Genomic DNA, 22,252 nt, shown 5'->3' with positions numbered 1-22,252 from the left:
TCACGCTGACATCGGCCAGTACCACCAACTTCCAGGTATCGAAGTTAGTATTTTTCGAGAGAGTGAAGAGTAACATCTACTAAATATGTTATGGACCCAAATGATAGAGCCTAGCCTGCATTATAATTAAAGGCTAGGCGATTTAATTATTTGTATTCTTGCCGATGCGGAGACAGAACTCAATAAGTTTACATAGTTTAAGTTGTTTACTATTCAATTACATTATTTGAATATTTCCTAACAATTACTTAAATGATTTTATAATTTTCCTTCTCCAATAAGGAAGCCAATATTTAAATGCTAAAACCGGAAAAAAGCAGTGAATTATTTTATAAATATAAATAATTTATTTAATTTATAATAAAATACTAAAATTTAAAAGTGTGTTCGTTCAACAGTTGTCATTACCGAAAGACACTCTGAGACATGTGCCAGGCTTCCTTTTAACATAATTTTGTTTTGCTATACAAACAGATATTGCCGTGATTCAGTTTCAGTAATGTATAATCAGTGTTGTTAAGTAACGAATTACAAGTAATCGGATTACTTGTAACGATTACTTTTCAAGTAATTTATACTTGTAACGAGTTACATTTAAAAAATGTAATTCGTACTTGTTATCGGAATACATAACATTAATTGTAATCGATACATTAAGGTAATCGATACTTTATATTTACTTGCCGTTACTTTTATTCTCGTAACGTATAATGAATACAATTAAGAACAAGAAGAACATACATTTTTGTATTAGTAAAGTTTATAATTTTACGCTTGTAGTGCTACGATCGTATGCACATTATCTATGATCAAAAATGACAAAGCACAGAAGTGGCTCGTCAGTTTCTAGATATCTTTGACCTCTTGTCTTCACTTTGTTTACTTGTGTTGTGTCCACCACTCGCAAACGCATCGCAATCATGGATGGTATAGGTAACCGAAGTGATACTGCGACAAATTCAAATGCTGAAGAAGTCATTAATAAAGAAGATAGAATTTTTCCGTTTAGTTACATTGATAAATATTTTGAATTATCTCTGGAAGCAGAGCAAAGATAATATGTTTGTGAAGTGTAAGATATGTTTGGGAAATAAAATACTCAGATCAGCATGGAACACTAATTCAAATTTAAGGAAACACATCAAGGTAAGCTAACTAGATAGGTACATAATGAATTTTATTAATGATATTTATTAACACTGTTTTTTTACAACATTTATTGATATTAGCTACTGTATTCCCATGATTGTAATTGTTTTGTAAAGTCAATTCCAAAATTTAAAGAGTGTTACTTTTATTACAGGTAGCTACTTGTATGAAGTCTTTTGATGTTATTAAAGCAAGTTTGTCCTCAAATATTATTCATTTAATTAAAGATAATAGATTTAATCATTACATGAAATAAATTTTTTAACAAAACATATATGTAGGCTATGTATATTAATGTAACAGTGTGTAAAAAAAATTGAATTGTGTCAGTTTTAAAATGGTAGCAGAAAGTAATTGTAATTTTACTGATTAATTCTATGTAAAGTAATTTTTACTTTTAATTAGTTACATTGTGACCACATCAATTGTAATTGAGCCCAATTACTTTTTCCGAGTACTTTTAACAACACTGTGTATAATTGTGAACATTTACATGAATAAACTTCCGAGAAAACAAAAGCTCTTTTTTAAATTAAATAAAATATATTCGAATGATAGTGGCAAATATTTATTCTGTGACTTGTTTAAACTTAATAATACCTTTTAATTTCTTCCATAACAACCGCTTATAAAACAAGAAACATTATTTCCTCAAGACTAACATTTTTTTATGGTACACCTATAGAATGTAAGTGTTTAAAATAGTCTTCAACATATAACAAACTAAATACATATAATTAAATAGTTATATAAAAGAGTCATAAAACTAAAAAACCAATAACAATAATTTATTAAATAAAATAGTATAAGTCACCCTTGTGCCTTTAATGTAGAAATCATTTTTGCTGTTATAAGTCAGTCTTTTAATTTCACTCTCCCAGCTTCCACTTTTAATTTAACAATAAATTATTAACTTTTTCAACAAACAACACATTATAATTAAGAAGTAGCTTGACATAATTTTATCAGCATCTGAGCAATAATTTACTTCACTGGCATCATAAAACACAGTTCCACTAATATTTGCATAATCTGTTATCCAATTTGAGCCATTGGCAACGTGAACATTGTTCAAACTGACCCTCACTGGTTGTGACTCGTTCAGACCAATGAACAAAAAGCTTCCCTTCGTGAGCACCCACATGTTCTCGAAACTAACGTCGTAAACTTCTGGTAGACGGCTGCCTACTTGGTGCATGTACCTCATCTCCAAGTGAATAGGCATCTGCACGTAATTAAACACACAGATGTTTTTTATTGTAATGCCCTTCACGACTCCCCCACGGTAGGTGTTGGTCTTGATGTGCACACCGTTCTTGGAGCCGTTGAAGGTCACCCCATCAATCAACACGTCGCTCACACCATGGGTTGTGCCGCTGCCTATGGACAGTCCGTTCCCATGGCCAAAGTAGTTGTTGACCACGGAGATGTGTCTGGCCGGCGCGGTCACAGCCGATATGCCCACGTTGTCGTCGCCGATGCTGACGTGGCAGTGGGCGATGGTGACGTTCTGCGAGCCGATGGGGTCGATGCCGTCTGTGTTCCGCGCGCTCGCCGGCGCCAGGATGGTGAGCCCCCACGCCGTCAGGCCGTTCGTGTTGGTGATGTACACCGTCCAGTACGGAGAGTTCTTCAGTGTGACTTCGTACAGCGTGATGTCTGAGGAGTCGTTTATCTGTATGAGCCTTGGGTTGTTCTGATAGGTACCTTGTACTCTTGCATCAAACGCCAGTTCCCACCAGGTCTGGTTTTTCCCAGTCATGACCACATCTCCTTGTCCATCGATTGTGCCTTTGCCGTAGATCCCACTGCCGCTGGCCTTGGCTATAGTGATGAAGGCCGTGCAGCCCAGACCGTACTCGTCCATAGTGCCACACTTGTTCGAGCCCAGATCGTACAGTGCAGGGTCCGTGAGAGCCTTCAAGGTCACTCCAGCGTCCACCAAGAGACTGACACCTGAAGGAACCACAAGTGGACCGGAATGAAATACCCCAGACGACAAAGCGACAGCTTTTCCCTTGGTGCAGGAGTCGAGAGCCTTCTGTATGGTCCGGGTGTCTTCTGTGCCACTTGCTGTCAGCGAGGCACAGGTCTGAGGATTCTTGGGTTCCGTGACATTTCGTAGGTCTTGTGCGGTTCCCAAGTTCACCAGTTCCAAAATTGTGACTACCAAAAAGATGCCAATGCGATGTGTCGTCTGCATGTTGGTAGTTGTTCCCTAAAAATAATAGCGCGCTATAACTTTTCAGTTCAATGCTACAAGGTTGATGCACTAAAAACATATAAAATAATAAGTAACAGGCTTTATAATATTTGTAATAGGATTATCTTTAGCGAAAGCAATTTTTTTTTTCTTTTTTACCTAACCATTAAATAGCGTACAGAATATCATATTGACAATTGTTCTAATCCAACGTCATTTTCCATAACCTTCACAGCCTATAAAAATATGTAAAAATAATGCATTATGTAATATGTTTGCTGCATTTTTACTCAATTTTTACCTACCATCTCGTTGATAGCGCATTTTTTTAAAAGACATTAAGGGTAACCCCACAGACAACAGATATTTTTTAAATATTTTCTTTTCTTTTACTTTAAAAATGTTCGGCTATTACGTAATGGAAAATCTATTCCAGCTATTGCCTTGAGCACATTGTGGAAATCAGTTGTTTGGACCACCTCACTCTAAAGGCTTGCTTCTTGTTTTCAGTCCGTGAGTTTGATCTCCTTTAGCACGTGTTATTTTAACTAGTTGTTTTGTTATCAATTTTCCCGCCATAGTTAAGGTGTTGATATCCCAATACAAATTAACGAATATTTTAAAACTATGACAATTTGATTATTCACTAAGCATATGTATGAACTTTACAAGTGTAATGGTTTGTATTTACAGTGACTGGTTTCTACTATACTGTATCATACTTCGTGTTTGCTAAGCACATAATATTATATAGGTATATAGGCAACAATCTTAGTTCGTATGATTAAATTTTGGTTTTTAAACTTCACATGTGTATTGTATTTTTTTAAATTTGAGTGTTAAATTTTTTTATGTTTTTTTATCAACGTATTATATAAAAAACTGTTATTTCGTTTTTATTTTTTCCACAACTATCAAACAATTTAATAAATAACAGATATTCTTTCCATTTAATTGTGCCCTTAGTGTCTAAAATATATCTGTACATATTCGTGAGGTGTTGTGAGCCTAATACTCTTTTGTTCATATTATATAGCTGAAGAATCATCTCTTTATAGGTGGTCTTTAGCATTTGATGATTTACTCTTGCAAGTAAAACCCTAAATAAAATGTCTTATCGTAATGAATGGATGGAAAAGTGATTAGCAAGGGTATTTCTATTGTCATTCGATAGCAGAATTAACGAGTTTATTGTTCCAACAAAAAAGTAAATATTTCAGATAGTAAGCCTAAAAGGTCACAGTGAGAAGTTTCTTTCAACTGAATAAATAGTAATTTTTGTTTCATTCATGAATTATATTAAATTGGTGGTTTCTTATTACTTTTTGAGGATATGAATAGTATTCATGAAGTTTTTATTCGTTTAATTTTTCTAAACGTTTTCTGTATATTATTGTTGGAGATTTCCTGCACTCAGAGGTGGTAATGTGTCATGATATAAAGTTATCTAGAGAATAAATATTACGTAATAAGTGAACTAGTGATAACTAAAATTTATGATGCATAAGAATCCATGTTAATCTTTATGTAATTTAAATCCAAGTCTCTGAATTTTATGAAACCATATTACACCTTATAGGCCTATCTAATTCTAAAACTCTATTTAGATAAGTCTTTTTTTTATTATAACTAAAACTAAACAAAATATTCTACAACCCGTAGTTGCTAAATGCTGATCCATCGTTTGCAATGTGCAAATGCCCCAAATTTAATTTAAAAAAGTGGTTGTTGACACATTAAAATATATTAAAAAATATTTTTTACATAAAAAATTACCCTGTTGCAGTAAGAATAAAAATAAATTCTTTTTTCTTTTTTTAAGTTATATTTTATTGTGCTACATACGCATAAATTTATATTATACCTAAATCAAAAATATTCGCATTATTAAAATATTCTTACAAATAAAAATACTGATTACAAAGAAAGATAAAAGTATTATTATCATAATACTCTTTTAATTGAATATAATTTTCACTGTCATTTAATTTGTGTAAAACGTATAAATAATGATGATAATAGTAAATGCAAAAATTAAAACGAAGGGATTTGTTACCAATATATGGTTCAAAAAACAAAACAAACTTGTGCGAGCCAAATGTAAAGAAAGAAGTACTAAGATTACTTGAAGACCGCCATTATTGGAAGGGGTAAATGCTACACACACGAGCCAAAGTTGTTAATTACAAGCGATAGTTGGCAGAGAATAAACTATATAGGTTGCCCAATGCAAATTAAAAACTAGCTGAAGGAATTTAGACTGAGGAGATTCACCACCATGTCGACCTGACAGACGAAACAAAACGTTGAAAACACTGTTGTTTTTGCAGCCGCACAAGGAAACAAGACACAGGGTTATAGAAAATGCTTGAACACAACAGAGCCTGATCACCGGACAGTCTACTGCCGTGCGAAACCAGGGCGAACAACATACTTGCATTACTACTGCGTCACTATCGCGCTATAGTAGTTTACCCTGCCGCTGTGGAGCAATGTGCAAGACACATTACCAACCGGCCATGCCAGAGAATGGGTAGGAGGTCAAAGCAGCTGCAGAAATATGAAGAGACAGCAGGGGAAGTCAATGATTGATCAATGCAGCTATTCAATCATACCACAAGCAAAGGCGAACATTTATAACTTGGCAGAGAAATAAGCGAGGAAAAATGCTTCTCTGTCACGTCTGTTTTGCATATTTTTCTGCTAAGATCAATTTATTTCAAACACATAATTTTTTATTATATTTATTTTATAAATCTTACAATTTTCGACTATTATTATAAATTATTGGTTTCGATCACGTAAATCTCCTGTATATATCGTTCCAGCTCTCTAAAATTGAACCATACTTAGACATACTTTTCTCTTGAACAGAGGCTCAAATATCGGCGTTCATATGGAACTGGCAATTTGACAAACGTAACAACTTGCGGGAGAGTTCAGTTCAGAGTTTTGTCTCACAGTTTTATTAGTTTATATTTTGAGTTCAATCTAACTTAAAATTATTTTCACTGTCGGCAATATGGAAAGTAAATATTATCAAACACCATTACGCAGGATAATGAAAATAATACAATTGTTCCAATACTTAAAGATATGTATTATTTGTATCTTGAATACCGCTTACGCAAAATTAAGTACCCTTAGTGATTTTCATATTTAATATTAGGTATATTAAAATGCTAATTATTCATACTTACAATTACAGCAGTTTATATATACAGCTCACACGTTAGAAGCAGAAGAATTGGAAAGGTCCTTTATATATTTCAGCACAATAATTGATAGCAAGACCTCTTGAACTACAGACGTCTGATAAAGATAATTAAATCTTATAACAAAATTTTGGGATAGCTATCTGAGAGCAGATTGCGAGAAGTGCTGGAGTAATGCATTGTCTAAAAACAATACTTAACTAACAGAAAATCCTGAACCAGAGTGTTTGTCACTCGTACAAGTTGATTTTATGCCTATTGTCTTGGTTTTGTAAGATATAACGTACACTTCAAACAAACTGGTTTCAATATTAGTGGCAACTCGGTACCAATAAGTTGCTCAGAATTCTTGCATATGATACAAAGGTGAGTCGAAACGCAGTTTTTTAAAGACCAAAAATAATATAAACCTATATAGAAAGTATCTTTCATAGATGTATTGCAAGGAAAAAAGTGAATAATTTTGCATATTTGAAAAAAAAATTACATTAAAATTCATTATATAAAAATAATTCAGTAAATAAGTAATCGGTTTCCTCGAAACTTAGTCAAATTTTTAATATTATAAATATATTTTATCTTTCTCAATTTGGTTTCAGCGAGTGATGGCCTAGCCTTCCACTTCGTGCTATAACTAGTAATATTAGTGTCAGAAACAAGACAGCTAGCAGACTTAACTGTTCTGGGTCTAGTTCAGGTCAATGTTTCACATCATTTCTGTATTTAATCCCCCTCCCCGCTCACTCAGAAAGAAAATAATTCAGGAAACAAGTTGGCATGGTACGGTATTTAATAAAAGACATTTTGATCATATTCTTTAATTATTATTCCATCTTAAATTTTTTTATTCTGATAAAATAAACCAAATTTAACAAATTTATAATCGACACTTAATTACATTATTAAGTACAGCAAAGTGGCAATCAGTCATAAACATTAAATTTAGTTTCAGGTTTATACTATACGTATTTATTTTAATTTTATGACATTTTGAGATTTTTTCAATGCAAACTTATATGTAATTAAAATTTCACCTACATGAAGAAATGAAGAGCAGATATTATAAGTCGCGCGGTTATGCTCAGGGTGACTGGGTGGGAAGTTTGTAGATCATAGTGGACTCTGGGGTGGGGAGTTTGTAGATCATAGTGGACTCTTGGGTGGGAAGTTTGTAGATCATAGTGGACTCTGGGGTGGGGAGTTTGTAGATCATAGTGGGCTCTGGGGTCGGGAAGTTTGTAGATCATAGTGGACTCTGGGGTGGGGAGTTTGTAGATCATAGTGGGCTCTGGGGTCGGGAAGTTTGTAGATCATAGTGAACTCTGGGGTGGGGAGTTTGTAGATCATAGTGAACTCTGGGGTGGGGAGTTTGTAGATCATAGTGGACTCTGGGGTGGGAAGTTTGTAGATCATAGTGGACTCTGGGGTGGGGAGTTTGTAGATCATAGTGGGCTCTGGGGTCGGGAAGTTTGTAGATCATAGTGAACTCTGGGGTGGGGAGTTTGTAGATCATAGTGAACTCTGGGGTGGGGAGTTTGTAGATCATAGTGGACTCTGGGGTGGGAAGTTTGTAGATCATAGTGGACTCTGGGGTGGGGAGTTTGTAGATCATAGTGGGCTCTGGGGTCGGGAAGTTTGTAGATCATAGTGGACTCTGGGGTGGGAAGTTTGTAGATCATAGTGGACTCTGGGGTGGGAAGTTTGTAGATCATAGTGGACTCTGGGGTGGGGAGTTTGTAGATCATAGTGGGCTCTGGGGTCGGGAAGTTTGTAGATCATAGTGAACTCTGGGGTGGGGAGTTTGTAGATCATAGTGAACTCTGGGGTGGGGAGTTTGTAGATCATAGTGGGCTCTGGGGTGGGGAGTATGTAGATCATAGTGGGCTCTGGGCTGGGGAGTTTGTAGATCATAGTGGACTTCACACCGCTTCAACACAGACTGAATGTTCTTAAATAGTTTTGAAGCTTGCATTGGTTAAGGTTCGACCGCCCTTCCCTCGGCGCATGACCGTAACGTGCGAGTGATAACGACAGCCAAAGTCTCTTCAACGCGTGATATGTTTTAAAGTGGTTACAATTTTAGTAAAACAAAGACTTCTTTTGTGCCAGCGTTTAGTTATCAAACTTGAGACCTCAACTATGTAACACATAAATAAGTTTTCGAGTGTAGCACAAATGTAAGTTTCATCGAATATTCAGATATTCATATGCATACTTCGGCACACATATACATATTTCAATAAAATATCTTAATTCCTAATCAAAAATTACAAGTTTCTCTACCAAAAATTTTCTCTGAAAGTGGCATTTCTGTCACAAAAAAATTCCTAAAATTTTTTACAAGTTAAGTATTATATATTTTTTTGTTATTTTAGTTTCTGGTATTTTTAATTTCTTGGTCAGTCTCTTAACTGTTTAACTAGCCTTCCTAACAAAGTGGCATTTGTTCATTTCTTATGAACATCTCTACATGAAAAATTATTCAATTATTTATTTTTCCTACCTTTGGACGTAAAAATTACTATTCCAGTTTTAACTTCACGAACGACCAATGCACAGTTTTCACAATTGTTTAAGACACGCGCGTCACGGCACGCTGTACTGCAGTTCGCCCAATAGCTTCTTTCCTTCCATAAGCGTGGCACGATTGTAGTGATATTCCTGCGCCTGTCCTGAAGCGATGAGTAGCAGCGACGTGGTATTGACGTAGCCTGATGCAAGGCGTGACTCGCATCTTGACGTCAAATCAATGACAGCTCTTATGCCGGTATTTCACTGTAAAGTATTTTATAAAACTTATTTTATAAAACGTCTTTGACCAAGATTCTTTGATAGTGTATAAGACCATCTTTCGTAAATTATTACATTTATAAAATTTATTTTTTAAAAGTAATGGGTGGGCATTACATTTAATAAAAGCGGTTATCCAGTTAACTGTTAAGATCGTGTCACGGTTGTGAATTTTCTAAATGGCCACACAGCCCACAAATTAGTAGAATTGGAGTGTGGGCACGACAAAGTTTATTTCTTAGTGCAAATGTTTCATGAAATGCTACACAGTGCAAAGTACTAAGACTACGAAAATATAAATAAAAAGCAAGATGTTATAAACACAGTTAAACCTGGTTGTACTATCTTAGACGTAAAAAAAAACATCCAATTAAATGTGGTTAAAAAGTGTAACTGTTTAAATGAACACTTAATACCCTTTACACTACAGTGAAATATTATGAAATTCTGATAAACGGGATACTTCTTTGAAATATATCTTTTACATTGTATACTTAAAGCCTAAAACATTTATAAAATAATCACTCTTCAAATATTTTATTAAAATATTAAAAATATATTTTATAAAATATGTGTTATAAAATATTTTACAGTGGAATACCGGCCTTAGTTCCTTGTAAAGAGACACACGACTTGGGAGAGTCGTGTCCGCGTCTAATGGTCTTGATTTCTAAGAGAAGGTTGTCCGTAGTTCGTTCATGTGTACGGATGTTAATAAGGTCGCATTTCATAAGCTTCAGGCTGTTTCTCTTCCCTTATCAGGTAGAGTCAAGCCACATCTGACGAGTGACAACACAGAATTGCAATACTGGTCTAATATTTAGCGCACTAAATAAAACAGTTTTGTTCTTAAATATAACGTTATAAACTATTTAGTTGACATCAAAGATATAATACTATTAATAAACACCCAAGTGCATAAAAGATTTAGTTCTTGATAAAATTGGTGAAAATTCTTTTAATGGTTATGCGCAGGCATTTTAAATTTTTAATATGGATTAATTATATGATTTTATAAAAACTGTTTTAGCGTTTTTGAGGATATTTTTTACCTTGATGAAACCACACTTACCTCATTTTTATTTCATGTGGTAGGCAATTTAAAACAAAATCTTTTAACACGCCCCTATTTAATTTTTTTCAACTTCATGCCATCTCTTACAGTTACACTTTCATTTATTATGGTTAAAGCTATTCTTTGAATCGGAACCTAGGATCAACTACTCACCAACTACTCTTACATCGAATATGTAGACCACGTACCTCTTCTATGCTGAAGAGATTCAACCTACTTTGTATCCCGACACGTATTTGGTGAAGAATATTCTCAAAGAAAGAAAAGGATTATTCTACGTCATATGACAGTGCTTCCCATTACGCTAAAGACTTTGAGAAACGCCAAAGACTTTGACAACATGCTTGTATCTACTTGTGGTAGAGTAGAACTACATAATAAAAATAATATGTAAAAATGTGTTGTTTTATGTCTTGTAATGTCCCATAGAATGTCTTATGAGACAATTTAATTAAATTGTACTGTCTGGATTCTAACTAAGAACTGGAATGGATCAAATCACTCAATATATAAAAAGGTATATTTTTAAAATAATTTTTGAATGTTTTATGAATTTAAGGTTGATGACCACGGATTTTCAATATGGTTGGCAAAATGGCCAACAAGATGGCGGATGAAACGACAGTTTGCTGTTTGGATATTAACGTTAGTGCGCTCTAGCAGATAAAAAAAATAAGCCAGTATCGGGGCAGCACATTCTAGCAGACGAGAACTAGATGGCGCCATCCAAGATGGCGCCATCCAAGATGGCTGACGTAATGCTCAAAATAATTTATCCCTTTGTACTAGTAGTGGGATCAACCACCTGATTTACATTGCGGAAGAAAGATATGAGAAATTTTGACAATTGCATGTACCGACAATCGAACTGAGGCTCTGGAATGTATGTATGTAAGAGCGTTTTTCATTTATATATTTGAAAAGTTTTTTCTTCAAATTTCTAATAATTTACTTGCGATTATTATAAATATTTTATTTAATTGATTTTGCCGATATCAAAACTAAGAACTCTAAAGTCCATTACGTAATAAATACATTTCTATTTATCTTTAATTTTTTAATAACTTTTAAGTAAAATATTGGTTTTTGAGTTTTTAGGAGGGGGGAAATGTTAGCGGGGTGTCAAATTACGCAATAGGTAATCGCAAAACATTCACATTTTAAGGTTAACGTCATCCAAGATTACGGTCGTGACGTCATAATCCATGATAGCGGTCGGCACGACATAATCCAAGATTACGGTCGTGACGTCATAATCCATGATAGCGGTCGGCACGACATAATCCAAGATTACGGTCGTGACGTCATAATCCATGATAGCGGTCGGCACGACATAATCCAAGATTACGGTCGTGACGTCATAATCCATGATAGCGGTCGGCACGACATAATCCAAGATTACGGTCGTGACGTCATAATCCATGATAGCGGTCGGCACGACACCACACATGAACACTGTCCCAGACTTCTCTCATATATATGAGAGAGTATATACATGGCGGTATATATAATATACATCCTGTCGACTTCCAGTGACAGTTGAGCGTGGACTTCAGATAGAGAGTTAGTTATGCCTTGTCTTCAAGTGGGGAGTCAGAAAAAAAAATGAGATTTGCTTAATCTAAATCAATAAGATTTTGGAATGTAAAATGCAAGGAAAAGAGGCAAGATTTCAGACTTACTTTGTATAGGGCCTTAAAAAATGGTTTATCACTAATATCAAAAATAATTTTCATAAAACGTTTGGTCATAACGTTATTGGAATTGTTCTTGCAATGTGGACCATTGATAGAAGATTTTTTTTTTGGACATACGCGATTGCTGGTCTGGTAAATACCTCGGGAACGTTATTCTGGAGTTACATTAGGTTTTCAATTGTGTATTATCTTGATTACTATAGCGGGTATTAGTCAAAGACATGAAACAATAGGAGTTCCACAAAATTAAATAAAAGTGGTCAGATGAATTGTTGCATGTGTATTACCTCATGTTTGATATTTAGAACGCTTTATTTGTATATTTGAAAGAAAAAAAATTGTTTTCTTTATGAACAGAGCGATTTAAAAAAAACCGTTGAAATTAAATTTTTAATAATGTTATTACAAAATAAGAATTCATAACGAGTATTATGTACTATATGAGTACAGGGAAGTGCGATTTGTTAAAACTTAGACCTAGTCAATCAATTATGAATTTAAGTTCTCATGAATAAAACATATTTATGTTTACTTAAATGTTAAATATATCAATTATCTTTCAACGTTATGTTGTAATAATTTTTTGTTAACAAAGTTCATGTTGCCACGGTCGTCTTAAAGTCAGCTGACTTTGTGTTATCTCTGAGAACTTGAAAATCTCTTGTAAATTGCATTCAATTAGTTTATATCTTATCTGTTATTGTTTTTTGTCTAGCTAAACGATATTCATAAAATTCTGCAATCATTCTGGATTGCATAGGGCTACGTAGCAATTTTTTTTAACGTGGTTAGTTACAAAGAATCTCAGAATATTATCTTCAAAAGAAAGATATAATTTACTTTTAACCAGTTGCCTGGTATCTTTTATTTTACCTAGGTTGGCAATCAGAATTTAAATACGTTTAGGTAGCTTTTTTAAAAGTTACAATTGAATAATTTTAGTAATGTTAATTTTTATTTTTGTTAATTTTATAGTCTGGTTAAAGTACATAAATATTTTTATGCAATTTTAAAAATAATCTTGTTATTTGTCTTGTAATTAGCGCTAGCCCGAGGCATGCTTGCTGAGTATTCCCGCCTCGGTTGTTTCCGGAAGGAGCCGAGCGCGCCCGGAGATGGATGGGGAACAAAGGAGCTGACTGGCGGCGGAGTGAGTGGTCAGTGCAACCACTCACCACCAGGGGCGCTTGCGTCCCTGGTCACTAAATCCAGTCCAGGACAAATAGCAGAGCGGACCACGAGTCCAAGTGCCCAACCCCCGCATGGTAGACTCTTTTCTACTCTGTCCAACACTTCATACAGACCATCCTCTGTCTCCTGCAAATTCCTACACGTAATGCATGCCAATTTGCATCCCGCATGAATGTGCCCAGGGTTTTCCCTGTGTCTATGCAGGTTTTACCTGGGCCCAACCTATCTCTAGTTATAGTCTAGATTTAAGAGTGAGGGGAGTTAGTCATGGCGCCAATCGCTGCCATGGCTGGCCAATCCCCCTCCTAGCACATGATGCATGCGACCCTCTCCCTGCATGGCTAATCCCAGCATGACTAGGCGTCTAGGCTTCGGCCTGAGACGCACCTAGGTTCCTCCCTAATCCGGACCCCTCCAAAATACACTTAGTTTTAGTTAGGTTAGGAAAAAAAACAAAAAAAAAAGGAGCAGCGGCAGAGTGTTGATTGTGGCAGGCCTGGACTTGTAGTGTCGCCGGCTGAGAGGTATGCGACTGATAACAGCGAGGAACTCCCTCCAGGAGTCACGATGGACGCCTCAGGACGCCTCAGGACGCCTACGTCCTGGAGTGGAGTCAGGCCGACGAAACGAACATAAGGTCAAGTCCTTGGACACGGAAAATACGCAAATTCGAAACAGCGGAGTTGGGGTACGTCTGGCAACACTGCACTCAGGAGAGCCACTGTGTCCGTCTGGAGGCTGCAGCCTTCTCGGGTACCGGGTACAGACGTGGTAATGTGGGTACGTGTACCCGGAGTTGGTGTACGTCTGGCAACAGCGCACTCAGGAGAGCCACAGTGTCCGTCTGGAGGCTGCAGCCTTCTCGGGTACCGGGTACAGACGTGGTAATGTGGGTACGTGAACCCGGAGTTGGGGTACGTCTGGCAACATCGCACTCAGAAAAACCACTGTGTCCGTCTGGAGGCTGCAGCCTTCACGGGGACCGGGTACAGACGTGGTAATGTGGGTACGTGTACCCGGAGTTGGGGTACGTCTGGCAACATCGCACTCAGGAGAGCCACTGTGTCCGTCTGGAGGCTGCAGCCTTCTCGGGTACCGGGTACAGACGTGGTAATGTAGGTACGTGTACCCGGAGTTGGGGTACGTCTAGCAACACCGCACTCAGGAGAGCCACTGTGTCCATCTGGAGGCTGCAGCCTTCTCGGGTACCGGGTACAGACGTGGTAATGTGGGTACGTGTACCGGAGTTGGGGTACGTCTGGCAACACCGCACTCAGGAGAGCCACTGTGTCCGTCTGGAGGCTGCAGCCTTCTCGGGTACCGGGTACAGACGTGGTAATGTGGGTACGTGTACCCGGAGTTGGGGTATGTCTGGCAACACCGCACTCAGTAGAGCCACTATGTTCGTCTGGAGGCTGCAGCCTTCTCGGGTACCGGGTACAGACGTGGTAATGTGGGTACGTGTACCGGAGTTCGGGTACGTCTGGCAACACCGCACTCAGGAGAGCCGCAGTGTCCGTCTGGAGGCTGCAGCCTTCTCGGGTACCGTGTACAGACGTGGTAATGTGGGTACGTGTACCCGGAGTTGGGGTACGTCTGGCAACGCTGCACTCAGGAGAGCCACAGTGTCCGTCTGGAGGCTGCAGACTTCTCGGGTACCGGGTACAGACGTGGTAATGTGGGTACGTGTACCGGAGTTGGGGTACGTCTGGCAACACCGCACTCAGGAGAGCCACAGTGTCAGTCTGGAGGCTGCAGCCTTCTCGGGTACCGGGTACAGACGTGGTAATGTGGGTACGTGTACCCGGAGTTGAGGGTACGTCTAGCAACACCGCACTCAGGAGAGCCGCAGTGTCCGTCTGGAGGCTGCAGCCTTCTCGGGTACCGGGTACAGACGTGGTATTGTGGGTACATGTACCCGGAGTTGGGGTACGTCTGGCAACACCGCACTCAGGAGAGCCGCAGTGTCCGTCTGGAGGCTGCAGCCTTCTCGGGTACCGGGTACAGAAGTGATAATGTGGGTACGTGTACCGGAGTTGGGGTACGTCTGACAACAACGCACTCAGGAGAGCCGCAGTGTCCGTCTGGAGGCTGCAGCCTTCTCGGGTACCGGGTACAGACGTGGTAATGTGGGTACGTGTACCAGAGTTGGGGTACGTCTGGCAACACGGCACTCAGGAGAGCCGCTGTGTCCATCTGGAGGCTGCAGCCTTCTCGGGTACCGGGTACAGACGTGGTAATGTGGGTACGTGTACCGGAGTTGGGGTACGTCTGGCAACACCGCACTCAGGAGAGCCGCAGTGTCCGTCTGGAGGCTGCAGCCTTCTCGGGTACCGGGTACAGACGTGATAATGTGGGTACGTGTACCCGGAGTTGGGGTACGTCTGGCAACACTGCACTCAGGAGAGCCACAGTGTCCGTCTGGAGGCTGCAGCCTTCTCGGGTACTGGGTACAGACGTGGTAATGTGGGTACGTGTACCGGAGTTGGGGTACGTCTGGCAACACCGCACTCAGGAGAGCCACAGTGTCCGTCTGGAGGCTGCAGCCTTCTTAGGTACCGGGTACAGACGTGGTAATGTGGGTACGTGTACCCGGAGTTGGGGTACGTCTGGCAACACCGCACTCAGGGGAGCCACTGTGTCCGTCTGGAGGCTGCAGCCTTCTCGGGTACCCGGTACAGACGTGGTAATGTGGGTACGTGTACCGGAGTTGGGGTACGTCTGGCAACACCACACTCAGGAGAGCCGCAGTGTCCGTCTGGAGGCTGCAGCCTTCTCGGGTACCGGGTACAAACGTGGTTCTGTGGGTACGTGTACCCGGAGTTGGGGTACGTCTGGCAACGCTAAACTCAAGAGAGCCACAGTGTCCGTCTGGAGGCTGCAGCCTTCTCGCGTACCGGGTACAGACGTGGTAATGTGGGTACGTGTATCGGAGTTGGGGTACGTCTGGCAACACCGCACTCAGGAGAGCCACAGTGTCCGTCTGGAGGCTGCAGCCTTCTCGGGTACCGGGTACAGACGTAGTAATGTGGGTACGTGTACCCGGAGTTGGGGTACGTCTGGCAACACCGCACTCAGGAGAGACGCAGTGTCCGTCTGGAGGCTGCAGCCTTCTTGGGTACCGGGTACAGACGTGGTAATGTGGGTACGTGTACCCGGAGTTGGGGTACGTCTGGCAACACCGCACTCAGGAGAGCCACTGTGTCCGTCTGGAGGCTGCAGCCTTCTCGGGTACCGGGTACTGATGTGGTAATGTGGGTACGTGTACCCGGAGTTGGGGTACGTCTGGCAATGCTGCACTCAGGAGAGCCACAGTGTCCGTCTGGAGGCTGCAGCCTTCTCGGGTACCGGGTACAGACGTGGTAATGTGGGTACGTGTACCCGGAGTTGGGGTACGTCTGGCAACACCGCACTCAGGAGAGCCACTGTGTCCGTCTGGAGGCAGAAAGCCTTCTCGGGTACCGGGTACAGACGTGGTAATGTGGGTACGTGTACCCAGAGTTGGGGTATGTATGGCAACGCTGCACTCAGGAGAGCCACAGTGTCCGTCTGGAGGCTGCAGCCTTCTCGGGTACCGGGTACAGACGTGGTAATGTGGGTACGTGTACCCGGAGTTGGGGTACGTCTGGCAACACCGCACTCAGGAGAGCCACAGTGTCCGTCTGGAGGCTGCAGCCTTCTCGGGTACCGGGTACAGACGTGGTTATGTAAGTACGTGTACCCGGTGTTGGGGTACGTCTGGCAACGCTGCACTCAGGAGAGCCACAGTGTCCGTCTGGAGGCTGCAGCCTTCTGGGGTACCGGGTACAGTCGTGGTAATGTGAGGACGTGTACCCGGAGTTGGGGTACGTCTGGCAACGCTGCACTCAGGAGATACCACAGTGTCCGTCTGGAGGCTGCAGCCTTCTCGGGTACCGGGTACAGACGTGGTAATGTGGGTACGTGTACCGGAGTTGGGGTACGTCTGGCAATGCTGCACTCAGGAGAGCCTCAGTGTCCGTCTGGAGGCTGCAGCCTTCTTAGGTACCGGGTACAGACGTGGTAATGTGGGTACGTGTACCCGGAGTTGGGGTACGTCTGGCAACACCGCACTCAGGAGAGCCCCAGTGTCCGTCTGGAGGCTGCAGCCTTCTCGGGTACCGGGTACAGACGTGGTAATGTGGGTACGTGAACCCGGAGTTGGGGTACATCTGGCAACGCCGCACTTAGGAGAGCCACTGTGTCCGTCTGGAGGCTGCAGCCTTCTCGGGTACCGGGTACAGACGTGGTAATGTGGGTACGTGTACCCGGAGTTGGGGTACGTCTGGCAACGCTGCACTCAGGAGAGCCACAGTGTCCGTTTGGAGGCTGCAGCCTTCTCGGGTACCGGGTATTGACGTGGTAATGTGGGTACGTGTACCCGGAGTTGGGGTACGTCTGGCAACACCGCACTCAGGAAAGACACTGTGTCCGTCTGGAGGCTGCAGCCTTCTCGGGTACCGGGTACAGACGTGGTAATGTGGGTACTTGTACCCGGAGTTAGGGTTCGTCTGGCAACACCGCACTCAGGAGAGCCACAGTGTCCGTCTGGAGGCTGCAGCCTTCTCGGGTACCGGGTACAGACGTGGTTATGTGGGTACGTGTACCCGGAGTTGGGGTACATCTGGCAACACCGCACTCAGGAGAGCCGCAGTGTCCGTCTGGAGGCTGCAGCCTTCTCGGGTACCGGGTACAGACGTGGTAATGTGGGTACGTGTTCCCGGAGTTGGGGTACGTCTGGCAACACCGCACTCAGGAGAGCCACTGTGTCCGTCTGGAGGCTGCAGCCTTCTCGGGTACCAAGTACAGACGTGGTAATGTGGGTACGTGTACCCGGAGTTGGGGTACGTCTGGCAACGCTGCACTCAGGAGAGCCACAGTGTCCGTAGGAGGCTGCAGCCTTCTCGGGTACCGGGTACAGACGTGGTAATGTGGGTACGTGTACCCGGAGTTGGGGTACGTCTGGCAACGATGCACTCAGGAGAGCCACAGTGTCCGTCTGGAGGCTGCAGCCTTCTCGGGTACCGGGTACAGACGTGGTAATGTGGGTACATGTACCCGGAGTTGGGGTACGTCTGGCAACGCTGCACTCAGGAGAGCCACAGTGTCCGTCTGGAGGCTGCAGCCTTCTCGGGTACCGGGTACAGACGTGGTAATGTGGGTACGTGTACCCGGAGTTGGGGTACGTCTGGCAACACCGCACTCAGGAGAGCCACAGTGTCCGTCTGGAGGCTGCAGCCTTCTCGGGTACCGAGGACAGACGTGGTAATGTGGGTACGTGTACCGGAGTTGGGGTACGTCTGGCAACACCGCACTCAGGAGAGCCACAGTGTCCGTCTGGAGGCTGCAGCCTTCTCGGGTACCGGGTACAGACGTGGTAATGTGGGTACGTGTACCCGGAGTTGGGGTACGTCTGGCTACACCGCACTCAGGAGAGCCGCAGTGTCCGTCTGGAGGCTGCAGCCTTCTCGGGTACCGGGTACAGACGTGGTAATGTGGGTACGTGTACCCAGAGTTGGGGTACGTGTACCCAGAGTTGGGGTACGTCTGGCAACACCGCACTCAGGAGAGCCACTGTGTCCGTCTGGAGGCTGCAGCCTTCTCGGGTACCGGGTACAGACGTGGTAATGTGGGTACGTGTACCCGGAGTTGGGGTATGTCTGGCAACGCTGCACTCAGGAGAGCCACAGTGTCCGTCTGGAGGCTGCAGCCTTCTCGGGTACCGGGTACAGACGGTATGTGTACCCGGAGTTGGGGTACGTCTGGCAACACTGCACTCGGGAGAGCCGCAGTGACCGTCTGGAGACTGCAGCCTTCTCGGGTACCGGGTACAGACGTGGTAATGTGGGTACGTGTACCCGGAGTTGGGGTACGTCTGGCAATGCTGCACTCAGGAGAGTCACTCTGTCCGTCTGGAGGCTGCAGCCTTCTCGGGTTCCGGGTACAGACGTGGTATTGTGGGTACGTGTACCCGGAGTTGGGGTACGTCTGGCAACACCGCACTCAGGAGAGCCGCAGTGTCCGTCTGGAGGCTGCAGCTTTCTCGGGTACCGGGTACAGACGTGGTAATGTGGGTACGTGTACCCGGAGTTGGGGTACGTCTGGCAACGCTGCACTCAGGAGAGTCACTGTGTCCGTCTGGAGGCTGCAGTCTTCTCGGGTACCGGGTACAGACGTGGTAATGTGGGTACGTGTACCCGGAGTTGGGGTACGTCTGGCAATGCTGCACTCAGGAGAGCCGCAGTGACCGTCTGGAGGCTTCAGCCTTCTCGGGTACCTGGTACAGTGGTGGTAATGTGGGTACGTGTACAGGAGTTGTGGTACGTCTGGCAACAATGCTACTGGCTGTCAGCACCGCAAGTAAGCAGCTACAGACGCACGAGCTCGGACTATGGGAGCTGACAGGGAGGAGAATTCAGACCATGCGGCCACGTGAAATCATTCAGATTATGAAATGTCGCGTGTTATTTAAATTATTACATATAGCATTAAATTTATCGTTTACTATTCATTATCAGTTACATCTTAATAACTAAAAATTAATTCTGCCATAAAATATACTAGAAAAGCGACATTGCTAACTCCAGTCCTTTTATAAACAGGTTCTTGATTATCTTTATTGTTGTTATATAATTATGAAACTTGTTCTTGTTTATCTGTTAGTTGCCTGCTGTGTTGTCCTGTGTATGTGTTATTATAGTATTGTCCTCAATGTTATTTATTTTATTTCATGTGGTTGTTTTGTCTATGTAATTTTTTATCTTTATCGTGCCTACCACACATGGCCTTATGCCGTTGGTGGGCATGTAACAAATTGATAAATAAATAAAATACTAATTTTAGCAATATGTATACCCCATATATCCTTTGTTAAATTATTACTCTAAATATTGAATTTACTATGGCATTACGCCCATACTCTTATGACAGATTGTGGTTAAATAATAAGGATGAGACTTTTGAAAGAGGCTTCATGGAGCACGTGTGAAAGGAACGAAAGATTTAGTAACTGGTTTGAGATGTGGAGTTATTCGTTGCCACACGCCCGATCTGTCGAGCTCCAAGACTATTTGGACTGGACCGAGGTTTTCCCCACACACGATCAGTTTACTGGTGTGCTATTCTATGTATTGTTTCATCCCATAGTATGGAAGAAACTTTAGATGTTGCCATTGCAGTTGCACGTTAAGTTAGAAAGAGGGAAAAAATTGGTTGTCTGTAAAGTCGGTTTACGGACGATAGTTTAACGTGACAACGTCATAACAAAACATTGATGAAATGATTGCATACTTTTATGAATAAAATTTAATCATTTTTATTGAATTATCACTATTTTGTATGGATACAAAGAAGGAGCGAAATGAAATCTACAATTTAATTGATAAATTTACTTTTATTTGCACTCATTAATACAAATATATTTATTACTTTAACGAAGAGATTATTTTAAATATAACTTTTATACATGTTTGCTATTTAACTTCTTCCCATCTGTGTTATTCTGTTAAGGATAGGACGATGATAGGAAAAGTAGGAAACAAATGGGAGTGTTTCAAGTTTATTGTGCCTCGAAAAAGTCAAATCGATGGTTGTTCCAATCGAGTGTAAGAGAGATAGATGTGGCGCAAGCGTAAAATGTGTGTAACGGGACACAGCGTAACGGGACAATGTGCGTAACGGGACACTTTTTCGTGCGTGCAGCCGGCGTTCATCGATTTATTAGACGTTGTCACGTCAAAAATAGCAAAGCAACCATAGAGTATAAAGAAAGATGTCTGCCACAGCACTCAGCTGACGGACTTGATGGACTGACAGTTTGGACAGGTGAGAAGAGTAGGTATATATAGTATGTCCTGGTGCAGGGGGGTTGGGGGTCGGGAGCCGGGGAGCCACGGCCACCATCTTGGATTACGTCACTTCCGGCGGCCATCTTGGATTCGACCTTGACCTTTGACCCCGGCGGCCATCTTGGATTACATCACTTCCGGCGGCCATTTTGTTTTTATCTGCCATTTTGTTTACTAGAACATTCCGCCAATTTGAGTTTCGTCCGCCATTTTGAAAATCTTTATTTATTATACGATTTTAATGAAATCAATTTTAAAATTTATAAAAAAATTAAATAAAATTTAAAAATATATTACTTAATAAAATTTTAATTAAAAACCTGCGCATCGAACACCCCACTCCTCTACATTACGAGTACACCAACTAGCCCCCCCCCCTCCTCTGTTTCAATGACATCGTCATCGAACACCCCACTAACCCCTGTTACATTTTTTCGTTACACCACATTCTTTAAAATAAATTTATTATCAAAATAAAAATATATATACCATCGTTGTCTGTTGGAGGCAGCCATCTTATTTAGCGGAGACCGCCATCTTGATTTCATCTGATGGATGTCGTCATCGGGTTTAGGTTTCTAAAGTATGTTAGTGTATATAAGGTCGAGTTTCAATTCTCTACCAACATTATTATGAACCTTATAGACCGAAATTTACAAAATCCACAGTCATTTTGTTGTTGTAACCATAATTTTTTCTTAAAGTCTTATCATTTATAGGTTTTAACTAAAATATATGTTATCAATACTATCGTTGTGGATGCGTTAGTTAAAGTAATGATAAATAAAAAAAAAATTATCACTCCATCTTAGCGGACCAGAAATTTTTCAGTCTCCTAACTTACAAGTAATATTCTCTTCTCATGTTTGCGTACACATGTTTAAAAGCTGCATGGAAGCAGATATTTTTTAATGTTTGCGTATAATATCATTTCACTTTTCCGAAACCAATTTTAAATAAAATAATAGGAGAATTCATGTTTTATATTAAAATAGTAAAACAATAAATGGGTAAAATTGTATTTATTAAAAATAAAATCTCATGAAGAGAAAAACGTACAAGAAAAA

The 22,252-nt window shown here is 41.4% G+C and overlaps 2 protein-coding genes across 3 annotated transcripts in view; both read right to left on the bottom strand.

Annotated features, from left to right (window-relative positions):
• The window catches only part of LOC134538816 (endo-polygalacturonase-like), a 47,288-nt gene that overhangs the window by 2,324 nt on the left and 22,712 nt on the right, over positions 1-22,252 (bottom strand). Inside the window, exon 1 of one of the 2 annotated variants that reach the window (XM_063380322.1) lies at positions 6,553-6,571. The exons of the other annotated variant lie outside the window; for it this stretch is intronic. The gene's annotated coding sequence lies outside the window, so the exon portion shown is untranslated. Of the gene's footprint in view, positions 1-6,552; positions 6,572-22,252 lie in introns of those variants that run through there. 2 annotated transcript variants of the gene reach the window in all.
• Positions 1,176-22,252, bottom strand: part of LOC134538815 (probable cytochrome P450 49a1) — a 123,224-nt gene continuing 102,147 nt past the window's right edge. The window contains exon 11 of the mRNA XM_063380319.1: positions 1,176-3,367. Within this exon, the coding sequence (XP_063236389.1) occupies positions 2,045-3,367 (1,323 nt within the window). The 3' untranslated portion in view covers positions 1,176-2,044. The remainder of the gene's footprint in view (positions 3,368-22,252) is intronic.

This window comes from Bacillus rossius, chromosome 14, assembly GCF_032445375.1.
Source record: "Bacillus rossius redtenbacheri isolate Brsri chromosome 14, Brsri_v3, whole genome shotgun sequence".
Classification (NCBI taxonomy): Eukaryota; Metazoa; Arthropoda; class Insecta; order Phasmatodea; family Bacillidae; genus Bacillus; species Bacillus rossius.
Note: the sequence above shows the minus strand (reverse complement) of the source record. Positions and strands in the feature narration are given on the sequence as shown.